The sequence below is a fragment of the Staurois parvus genome, unplaced genomic scaffold, assembly GCF_062004578.1.
Source record: "Staurois parvus isolate SC_StPar_1 unplaced genomic scaffold, SC_StPar_1.0 ptg000194l, whole genome shotgun sequence".
NCBI classification, from domain to species: domain Eukaryota; kingdom Metazoa; phylum Chordata; class Amphibia; order Anura; family Ranidae; genus Staurois; species Staurois parvus.
Window position 1 is genome coordinate 572,821 of NW_028317990.1, and position 12,296 is coordinate 585,116.

At 40.5% G+C, this 12,296-nt stretch overlaps 1 protein-coding gene across 3 annotated transcripts in view; it reads left to right on the plus strand.

The window, feature by feature from the left end:
• MAPKAP1 (MAPK associated protein 1) overlaps positions 1–12,296 on the plus strand; it is a 307,717-nt gene that overhangs the window by 41,950 nt on the left and 253,471 nt on the right. For all 3 annotated transcript variants that reach the window (XM_089677866.1, XM_089677867.1, XM_089677868.1), the window contains one exon: positions 10,093–10,182. In XM_089677866.1, the coding sequence (XP_089533992.1) occupies positions 10,093–10,182 (90 nt within the window). The remainder of the gene's footprint in view (positions 1–10,092; positions 10,183–12,296) is intronic.

A 12,296-nucleotide genomic window follows, 5' to 3' on the forward strand; every position in this document is an offset into this window, starting at 1 on the left:
ATTATGATTGCCTTCAAAGGGCCGGTTGCATGTGTAAGGCTAGATGTCCAGAGAAACCCATCCCCCTTACATCAGATGTCAAAGTTTTCCCCCAGAGGAGGTCTGGAGTCTGCTGAATGTTGAGACCAGGGGAGGTGGAGATGAGGGGGTGCTGTAACTGCACAGCAAGGCACAGGATCTGTAGGAGAAGTTCTGTCCTTGCTGCTGCTGTCTGCTTAGATGGGGGGCAGAGCCGAGATGAGCCTCTCCATGGCATAGAGAAGCACAAGATCTGGTGGAGGAGTTCTGTCCTCCTATCTGCTGCTGATTGCTGAGACAATGGGGGGTGCTGCAGCTTCAGGAGTGGTGTGAGGCCCAAATGAAATGGCCTGGTGGGCCAGGTTCGGCTCGCAGACCTTGTCTTTGACATGTGTGCCTTAGGGGATCAGTAAGGATTTTTTTTCCGTGTTGGAGCAAATTGTACAATGATTTTTTGCCTCCCTCTGTATCAACTGTTGGTTTAGGATTCTGTATATGCAGGTTTTATTTAATGCCCCTTCATGTCGGCCATGTTCGTTTTCAATCAGCAGGGGATCCAGTTTTGCCCTCCCAGAGCTTAAACAACCTCATTAGGTCTATGAGTAGCCGTATGTAAACAAACATGGGTCAGTTTAAATCCAACTTTATCAGATCTGTCACAATTACACTATGTTTAAAAAAAAAAGAAGCAGATTTTCCCTGACAGACTCAGAGGTAATCAGATGTCTGTTTACATTTGCCTGCTCATGGACTAACATGTAGCTTCCATTCAGATCTGTCTGAAAAACTGACCAGCAAATTTGATCAAACCACCCATGTGAGAGGGACATTATGCATTTTTCTATCTTTTTTAATCGGACTCCTTGTGTAATTTTAAAACTTTTAAGATGAAATATAAACGAAGTGGACTTTCTTTATTGTGCAACCAATGTTGTTAATTCCTGAATCGCATTGACAGTTCTTTGATTATCTGTTGCCTGGAGCTGGCTTTCTTGAAGCTACCTAAAGGCACTCATGATTGGACTAGCTAAAGTCACAAATCAGGCAAATGTGATGATTGGTGGACCTCTCTACTTTCCCTTTAGGTTTGCCCTTTTAACCCATTTCACATAATTGTTTCACCCGGAAGTCCTAGATGAGTGAAATGTGTTAGGAAACAGACCTAGATGGAGGGATACAGTGTGTGCTGTCAATTGTTAAATTTGTTGGATTCTTGTGATGTCACTGGTGTGCAGCTAGTTCTTTGAAGTGGAGGATATACATGGAGCTGGAGCAGGTTCCTAGGCTTTGCATCCTGCTAGCCACAGAGTGAAAGAATGAACGGGAAGCTTAGATGTGGTGAGATTCTGGGAGACCTTTTTTTAATGGTGTGTTCATTTTCTAGAATCAGGGCTCAAACTGTATTCTGGCACTGGTTTTTGAACTGCCTCAGTAGAGATTCAGGATTTTTAGCATTGTGTTTCACCACATTGAGTTCCTCCGAGGAATAGCCTCCTTGTCAAAAATGTTCAATGCCGTTTTTTTTTCCCCTCTGGTTAGACCTAGTGCATTTTGCTCGGATTGATTTACTTTGTGGATGGCCTTTGAAGACATTAAGGGCCCTTTAACATTTAATGTGCTGACCAGTGCTTATGCTTTAACACACATTGATGGCTTAATTCACTAAAGGATATCCCCTGTGATATTTGGGTCACGTGATGGATTTTTCCAAAATATTGCATGCGATACTGAAAATGTCAATTCATTATCCCTTTATGTGGTATTTACCTCAAAAAGCAAAAACCCACAGTAAATGCCACATAAAACAGTAAATGCACATAAAACCGTAAATAATTGCAGGTTTTAAATAAGCAGTGCTCCAGGCATGCAATATTTAGGGAATGTATGAACTTTCAGCTGGTTGTTAATGAGCCTGCTCCCATTATTGCCCTCAACAACTAGTGAATAGCTGGTTGTTAAAGAGCCAGTGCCTGCCACGTTCTTAACAACCATTACTCATTTGCTGTCAGTGGGGGGGCTCCCCGTCCCCCAATCCATACCAGAAAAAAACCCTCCCCAAAGCATCTTGCCTCTATGTTGGTGAGAACAATGGCCTCTTCCCCACATCCCTGGCTCAGTGGTCAGGACCACTGATTGCGGGTTCAGTGCCTTACAGGCTGCAGTGTGGGGGGGAAGCAAATTGTTTACCTGCAAAAATATGTACATTTTTTTTTTTTTGAAAGATGAACCTATCCTTTAAGACAGCCCATTCATTTTAATAGGCTGCCTAATGCACCAAAAAAGATGGACGTATATAGTTTATGTAATGCAAAGCAGTGTAATTCATCCTAGCCTATTTCAGTGTGTTGCAATGTTCTGCAATGCACGTCCATTGACAAGGTGCATTGGGGTGCCATTCAGAATGAATGACAGTAAATCACACCTACCTGCGTAACGTGTTATAACAGTTATGCTCATTTTACTGCAGTGTGATGTTGAAAATGGGCCTAAGGTAATTGCCTTTTTTTCTTCATGGATTTTCAATTGAAGGCAATAAAAATGCATCACAGCACATGTCAGTACCATAGCTCAGTCTTTTTTTCAAATTTCATTGTGGGATCAGTAGAAAAAGTTTTATATTTGGATGTTTCACCCAGTTGTACTTATCAACTGGTAGTTGCTTCTATCCCTTCTAGCCTGTTAAAGTTTTACAATTTACAGCGCTTATAGACCACAATATACAACAAACCTATTTTGAGCAAATAAAATATATAGTGATAACCAAAATGTCTTGTATACTATATATAACAGATGTGCATTTATAGTGTGCTAAAGTGTCTTATAAATTGAAAAAGGTGCTTGAGAAAATAAAGTACAGCAAGCCAAATCTTCAGTGCTTCACATCACCACGGGGCTCCGCCACCACTCAGGATAACTCACCAGAATCCCATGACCTCCCAAAATTAGAGTAGGTCAGTATGTGCCTTTTCCCTTTAAGGGAACAGATCTCCACCGATTCCTTATAATAACTCCAGGAACAACATAAAAAATCAGAGGAGAGAAAAGCTCTAATAGTGTAAAACCTTTATTAAAACAACATATTGCACCACATCTACTAAAACCAAAAGCATGTGCTGTATGCTTACATTCAATTGTAGATTCTGCCATGCACTTGAGTTAAAGCTCTCTGTCACTTTAATCCAGGTCCACTTTGCCTAGTGAGAGCGCAGTTCACAACCTTGATTTATACAGGTCTCTGTCACCAAATCCAAGTGCTCCCGGCGGAATGACGTCACATCCTGTAGCTCCACCCTGACATACATTTTGTCATGATGATGTCCTCCTATGGCTCTGTCGTTTTGTTAACATGGCAGTATAGTTAAGGCACTTAGGATCCTCTGTGGTATGTGTGCGCAGTCTAGGCTGCTGAGTCAAGCAATGACTGTCCTGGCTAGGCCCTCCAATCCTTTTTTTGTGCTACTTTAGACTCTGGCCACCACAACTAGAGGTGTAACTTGCAATAAGTAGTATTCTATGGGCTGTTGTGTAGTGTTTAGCTATAAGAAATATATTTTAGCTATAGCTAAAAGAAAACATGATTTATTAGACCGGGCAACCTTCTTCCATTGCTCTGTTGTCCAGTTCTGATGCTCACATGCCCATTGTTGGCACTTTTGGCTGTGGACACGGGTCAGCATGGACACCCAGACTGGTCTGCGGCTGCACAGCCCCATACCAAACAAACTGCAAAAAAATGTCCTTTTTTCTGCTTGCAACACATCAGCTTCATGGACCACATTCTTGCTTGCTGCCTTTTAGATGTCATTGTAATGAGATGGTATTCACTTTATCTGCTAGTGAACCTAATGTTTTGGCTCATCGTGTGTGTGTGTGTGTGTGTATATATATGTGTGTGTATATATATGTGTGTGTATATATATATATATATATGTGTGTGTGTGTGTGTATGTGTATATACAGGTGAAACTCAAAAAATTAGAATATCGTGCAAAAGTTAATTTATTTCAGTAATGCAACTTAAAAGGTGAAACTAATATATGAGATAGACTCATTACATGCAAAGCAAGATAGTTCAAGCCGTGATTTGTCATAATTGTGATGATTATGGCTTACAGCTCATGAAAACCCCAAATCCACAATCTCAGAAAATTAGAATATTGTGAAAAGATGCAATATTCTAGGCTCAAAGTGTCCCACTCTAATCAGCTAATTAAGCCATAACACCTGCAAAGGGTTCCTGAGCCTTTAAATGGTCTCTCAGTCTGGTTCAGTAGGAATCAAAATCATGGGAAAGACTGCTGACCTGACAGTTGTGCAGAAAACCATCATTGACACCCTCCATAAGGAGGGAAAGCCTGAAAAGGTAATTGCAAAAGAAGTTGGATGTTCTCAAAGTGCTGTATCAAAGCACATTAATAGAAATGTTTGTGGAAGGGAAAAGTGTGGAAGAAAAAGGTGCACAAGCAGCAGGGATGACCGCAGCCTGGAGCGGATTGTCAGGAAAAGGCCATTCAAAAGTGTTGGGGACTTTCACAAGGAGTGGACTGAGGCTGGAGTCAGTGCATCAAGAGCCACCACACACAGACAGATCCTGGACATGGGCTTCAAATGTCGTATTCCTCAACGTCAGAAGCGTCTTACCTGGGCTAAAGAAAAACAGACCTGGTCTGTTGCTCAGTTGTCCAAAGTCCTCTTTTCTGATGAGAGCAACTTTTGCATCTCATTTGGAAACCAAGGAGCCAGAGTATGGAGGAAGAATGGAGAGGCACACACTGCAAGATGCTTGAAGTCCAGTGTGAAGTTTCAACAGTCTGTGTTGATTTGGGGAGCCATGTCATCTGCTGGTGTTGGTCCACTGTGCTTCATTAAGTCCAGGGTCAACGCAGCCGTCTACCAGGAGATTTTGGAGCACTTCATGTTTCCTTCCTCAGACGAGCTTTATGGGGATGCTGACTTCATTTTCCAGCAGGACTTGGCACCTGCCCACACTACCAAAAGCACCAAAACCTGGTTCAATGACCGTGGGATTACTGTGCTTGATTGGCCAGCAAACTCGTCTGACCTGAACCCCATAGAGAATCTATGGGACATTGCCAAGAGAAAGATGAGAGACATGAGACCGAACAATGCAGAAGAGCTTAAGGCCGCTATTGAAGCATCCTGGTCTTCCATAACACCTCAGCAGTGCCACAGGCTGATACCTTCCATGCCACGCCGCATTGAGGCAGTAATTGCTGCAAAAGGGGCCCAAACCAAGTACTGAGTACATATGCATGCTTATACTTTTCAGAGGTCCGATATTGTTCTTTGTACAATCCTTGTTTTATTGATTGCATGTAATATTCTAATTTTCTGAGATTGTGGATTTGGGGTTTTCCTGAGCTGTAAGCCATAATCATCACAATTATGACAAATCACGGCTAGAACTATCTTGCTTTGCATGTAATGAGTCTATTTCATATATTAGTTTCACCTTTTAATTTGCATTACTGAAATTAATGAACTTTTGCACGATATTCTAATTTTTTGAGATTCTCCTGTGTGTGTGTGTGAATGTGTGTATGTGTATATATGTGTGTGTATATATATATATATATGTGTGTGTATATATATATATATATATATATATATATATATATATATATATATATACTGTATATATTATATTGTGAGAACTAGCATAAAGGGTAGAGCTTTTACAGCACACGGCCACTCGTTTTCTCCTTTTTTATGGGCCTTTTAGCCCAATTTTATTTAAAACAAGGTTCCATACAATATGTTTCCCACGCAGGGATATCCACCATATATACAAATGAAACAAATATTCACCCTCCTATCTCTCTCAGGTATAGAGCTCCTTGCTGCTCTGGCTCCCACCTCTCCTAGGTGGAGCTCTCCTGACTCCTGGCAATAACCTCCTGTCGGCCTAGAACCATGGTTTGACCTCTACAAAAAGGCCTGCACACACCTGTGCACTTAATGTGCTGGGGGTTGTGAAAACATGGACCCAGGATTGGAGATTTCATCCCTCCCAAATCACTTTGAAATCCCAAATGGGCTTTACGAACCAACGAGGAAACTGACAAACCAGTTTCCTCTGCATTAAGAGAACTGCCTGGAACCTCTCAACCTGTATAGTTGAGAATCCTAAGTTATAACCAAAACACGTTTTCCCATAGGAATACATTGAAAACCAATTAATCCGTTCTAAAGGTCAGAAAAAAGTTTAAAAAAAAAAAAGTATTTTATCTGTTCAAAACTCTTTATAAAGTGCAAAAAATATGTAAACAACTTTTCGCGCCACTACTAGAAAAGATGGGACTATTGGGACAGCAGCACACACCTGGCTATTCCACTAGCAAAAAACAACAAACAGAAAATTGATGTTGCTCTAATCACAATAATTCCACAGACATGCCAAGACAAATAATGAGATGAGAAGACAATAAATAATACACATAACATAATCAGTAAATGAAAGGAATATGAGAGTGAAGGGAAAGGAGAAATAATAAAGGTCCAAAATGAGGACCAAAAGGTGTAACAGACAATAAACCGTGACCGTGGGCAAAACGCACGGAAATGATCAGGGAAAAAAAATATTGACTTAATCGCAGTAATAATGAGACATATGAGTCCTTCATAACATAAATGAAATAACGTGAATACAACTAATGAGAAAGTGGTGCAAAATGTGAAAAATACAAAATGAAGTGCTTAAATATTAAAAGTGGACAAACCACTTATCACAGACAAATGACAATAACAATGCACAGTGAGGCCAAAAAATGTGACCATGCAACTAAAGGATCATAACACAATGTGCATCAAAAGGCCATGTGACATAAAACGACTAATAAGAGGCCATATAAATACCATAAATAAATGTGGCACACATATGCAGTATAGAGTGCAACTAGTATAAAACAGAAAATGGTGATACAAACGCACAGTGAAACCAAATGAATGTATTGCTGTGCAACGTAAAATACAATGACACAATGAAGAAATAAAAACCGTGACAAAAAAAATAGCATAAATGCGACATATAGTCCATGTGCAAAAACGTCCAACAAAAACGCATCAAAAAAAAAAACAACGTGGATAGGTAATGATTAGTGAATCCCACTCTGGTTAAAATGCCTCCTCACCTCCGTGCCCAGACCCCAAGGGGCCAAAAGGCTTTCAGGACACTCACTGCAGGGGCCCTGTAAGTGGAATCCCAAACGGTGATGTAGGGATGATATCCCCCTCACTGGTGGACCATACTTTCACCTTTGGACACAGAAATCAGCCAGCGCACAGAACTCCTACCAGGGGTCCGTTGGATCAGAAAAAACAGCCAGCTCACAGCACTCACAGGGAGACAAAAAAAGTGCTATTAAGTGTAATATTGTAAATGAATCAAATTTATTGTAAAGACAAATGCGCACTTACATGGGAACAGATCAAACAAGGAATCAATCACATGTGCTGATATGGGTGTACCTATATGACTGCGGTCGTTCGTGTCGGAAATGACGTCACCACATTCCGCTCTCCGACCTACACGTTACATCACTGTCACATGACTTCATCAGGGTCTGATCTGATTATTTGTCTTGGAATGTCTGTGGCATTATTGTGATTAGCGCAACATCAATTTTCTGTTTGTTCTTTATAAAGTGCGCTTTAAAGGCATAAATACTGTACAGGGACATGATTAAAACATTTCCAGATTGGCTCCAAAACTTGATGCAAAAACCACTCCAACACCTCCACACTCAACGCCACGTGCTACCCACAGACTCCAGCATGCACGGGGGTGGCGCTATAAACCTCCCAGGTGCAATGCATCCTGGGGAAACTTGGTTCATATTACGGAAAAAATTTGTAAACCGAGGCATTATTTTCAATGGATTTTCATTCGTAAAACGAAAATAACATTAAGCGAGGCGTTCGTAAACCGAGGTACCACTGTGTGTGTATACATACATACATACACTCACACCTACCTCTCAGCTACTCACGAAGATCACTCTTTCTGGGATAGCCTCACTGCTTCTTGGAGGTGACTAGCTGACGTGAAACACTGAGCCAGGACATATACAATAATAAAAAAATATAAAAGTGAGCGCTATCCAGTCAGCAGCTAAGCACTCAAGGTAACCAAATAAAACCTTACAAATGAAATAAATAAAATAGTGCAGCGCTAAATGGTAACAAGTGACCATAAAACTACTAATAAAGTTCAGTGAAGATAACAGTCCGTGATAATATAAAGTGCCAGGTGACTGGTAAAAACACGATGGTGGTGCTCCGTGAGAAATGGCAGAAATACATACTCACCAGATGCGTATTGGTTATACGCATTAAGTATCACATCCAGGGGTGTCCACATCAGATATAGGTCTGGTCAGGGTTTAGGGTAATTCTCCCTCAGGGATGGTAAACTGCAGATGCCCAGGTAACAAATTAATCGGATCCAGGTAGCCAGAGGTCCCACTGTCTCTTTCTGGGAACTGTAGTCTGATGGTCCATATGCTTCCACATTATGGCTCCCCTTCTGAACTTCAACTCCCACAGTCCAATGTAGCCAGCATACAAGTCTCTTGATCTCCTTTGACTTGTCAATTTCCTTCTCTGTGTAGTGGTTTTGCACAGAACAGCCTCGATCCTTCTCTTCTTGGGTCCCCTGCCGGTACTCCTGGCCCCTTCTCCTGCCTAGTGCCCCACAGCACACAGCTTGCTATGGAGGTTCCCAAGCCGCTCTTCTGCGTCTCAATTCACACACAGCGCCGTGATATACAGTATGCCACTTGTTTCTTGAAGTTTTGCTTTAAAGTACAACTGTACTTTTGGTGCAGTTCCAGTTATATTGTACTGTTCTGCCCCATCCACCCTGCTGCACATGCTCCAGGGGAGTACAAACTCTCCATAGGATTAAATGGAGAGCGTACTGTGCATGCACAAGTGTGAATAAGGATGATGACAAGCAGCTTGGTAGCTTCATGGGCCGAATCTCACAGAATCAGGGATGGAGCTAGGAGTTGCAGTGTAACTGAAACTGCACCAAATGTGTAGACGCATTTTAATGTTACATTCATAACTTAAAGGTAAACTTACTGAAATAACATGGTAGTTTTCCCTTTTTAAATGTCTTTTTTTTTTTTTTTTTTTTATATACAAGCCATTATTATTATTATATTTTAACATTAACAGCATACATGCATTTCAGTTCAAACTCCTTAAGTTTACCGATTTTACTTTCTCGAATACAGAATATTAGTGGACTTGTACCACGTAGTAGTATTTAATATTCAAAGAATTTTCAGGTTTGCTGTAAATCCCTGGATATTCATTAATATTTTTCTCTGCATCTTTAAGAAGGAGAGGAAAAAAAATGTTAAAATAAAAATATCCTCATTCATATCTCTTCCCCTACACATTTGACTAATGTTGCAGCAGATACAAATCACCTCCTTTATTACCTATAAACTGTTCCGTCCTACCATAGAAAAACGCTACTAATTTATATGGCCCTGACATTTTATAATTTTTCCTGATTTTCAGATAAAGGATTCTATATTTAAAACTTTAATAGTTGAGCCCGAGTTCATTTATCTTTAATTTTTGAAACGGGGGCACGTAATTCATATCTGTAATTTTATGCACACTCCGTAACATTCATGGGACTTCATTTGTACATTAAAATTCCTTTAAGACCGTTATTAATGATTTATATAACGAACTGTCCTATTAATCACACTAGTTTTCACATTTTATGATTCCCTTCTATGTTAATACTATCTTTATGGTCTGTATTAATGTTTTATGTCCCCTAATTTCAATTATAAATCAAGCACATTTTTCTGTTTTTGTTGGTATTTTCTGAACTTCGTGTCAGCTTTAAAAATTTTATGCACGCTGCTCTCTCTTTTCTGAGACTCCCCCCTCCCTTCTCTTCTGCCCCTGTTCCCCATCTTTCTATACATGCATTATGAAATATTCATGACATTGGAATTAATTGTGATCTTTTCTCTCAGGAAAGTTTCACCAACAAAGTAATTCTATCTTTTCCTGTCTGTTTTCTAGCGCAAAAACTGGAGCGTCTTCGCAAAGAAAGGCAAAACCAGATCAAGTGTAAGAATGTGCAATGGAAAGACAGGAACACAAGCCTTTCAGGTACCCTTGCACTGACAAAGTCTCTTTTTCTGTGGCCAGAAGATGTATACTTGTAACAAAATCCAGTAATTTAGAAATGCAAGATGTGAAAAAGCTTTTAATTCATGAGCTAATCAAAACAGGTGGTTTCATGGCTGTGGAGGTAATCATAATGTTTTCTCTTCCACCCACCCCCCACCCTTTCTGTCTCCCAGTGGGTACACATCAACACAAATCCTTGTTTTTTTTTTTGGGGGGGGGGGCAGCATGGACAAGGCTTAAAGTCTAACTCCAGGCAAATAAAAAATTATTCATTGCAGTCATGCTGTACCTGCAGTTGTTTTGTTTAGATTAACTGGGAAATAGTTTTACTTACCTGATCCCCATAGACATCTTTACGTCCAGTGCAGGGCTATGGATTCTCCCCAAAAAACCAGAGGTGGACTGTCCCTCGGCATCTTTACATCCAGTGCAGGACTATGGATTCTGCTTTGGTCTTGAGGACCCTAGGCACCGGCACTGTGGGGGTGCAGACTCTATGGGGGCAGGCCTAGCTGTGGTGAGGAGCCATGAATTAGCTAAGTAAATAATTTTTGTTAGGCCTGAATGAGCCTGAATGGGCATTTAAATGCACAGTCCAAGGAGTTAGCCTGCAGGGGTTAATTGCTCATTTAGTTGTAGGGCAGGGGTCTCCAGGCTTACAAAGCAAAGGGCCAGTTAACTGACATTCAGGCATTAAGGGGCCCAGATTGAGCCAGTGGGATTAGAAAACACCCGGGAGTCAGTGAGAGGAATGGTACCCCTTCATTGCTTTTAGTGAAAGAAATAGTGCCCCATTTTTGGTATAAGTGGGAGGAATGGTGCCCCATTGTTCTTAGGGGGGGGGATAGTGCTCCATCACTGGTGTCTGTGGAGGAAATTGTGCCCCTAAATACTGATGTCAGTAGAAATAATAGTGCCTGACCATTGGTGCCAGTGGATGGAATGGTGCTGGATAAAGGAAAGCAAATGGCCACATCTGGCCCGTAGGCTGCAGTTTGGAGACCACTGGTACACTCCTCTGGTCTAGGGTTCTGACTGCAAGGGATAATATGTTATTTGCACTGAGTTGTTCTTTAAAACAACTTTTCCTGTGACTTAGGAAGCTGAATTGCTGAACCAGGAAGATTAATTGCTCAGATAGGATATATATGTGTCATCTGTCTGGTTATGCAGTGTTGAAACCGTGTGTAAATCACAAGATTGGTTGGCCAGCATTACAGATTCAACTAAAACAATATGCATATCTATATTACCTGTGTAATCTGTGTAGTTTGTTTAACTTTCAGATTATTGTATAGCCAGAACTTTTTTTTTCATTCTAATTAAGGTATGGAAGGATTAAAACCCATGACAGTTTATTTTTTGCTTTCTGTGTACCAGTGGGGAAATTTCCTTTCACTTTCTGTCTGAGACAGTTGTTCTGGGGACAACTCTAAATTTATTTTTAATTTTCCCTTACTTTCTTTCTCGGTAACAGTGGTCACTAGTACAAACAGTGAATCTCCCCAAAGAGGATACAGACAGCAATACAGACTTTACAGAGGGTGTAACCCATGCCCACTGTATCCAAAAGTGAAAATTTTTTTTTATCTGAAAATACATAAATTTTTCTATTAAATTCCAGATTAAATTGAAGGGAATGAAAGTAGTAGGTAAATTGTTGAACAGCCATTTTACAGTGCCATGAAATATCTTCTTAGAATGCAAAAAAAACTAATTTGATTTCTCTCTTGAATTCAAGGCCAGTTACTCAAAAGTGATGAAGCCACAGAGGCAATCTGTGTCTTTCATCATGTCAAGGGGTGCTATATCTTGAAGGTTTTTTTTTTTTTTTTCAATACTGCCTAGAATTGGTTGTTACCCCTCCCAAGCAAAAGCTTTTTTTTCCATTTCATCCTACTATCGGTCTTTTTTGTAAAGACTAAGGTCAAATATTGTGCCTACACTTCATTTATCTATAAGTCTGGCTCTAAGTTATTATAAACCTGTTACACCTTTGTTGCATACTTGATGGCTTTAGCTGGCGCTTCTAAGAAGGTAGACACTATGCAACTCGAAGGCCACGGCCCAATCTAGTGTCTTTTCATCTGCAT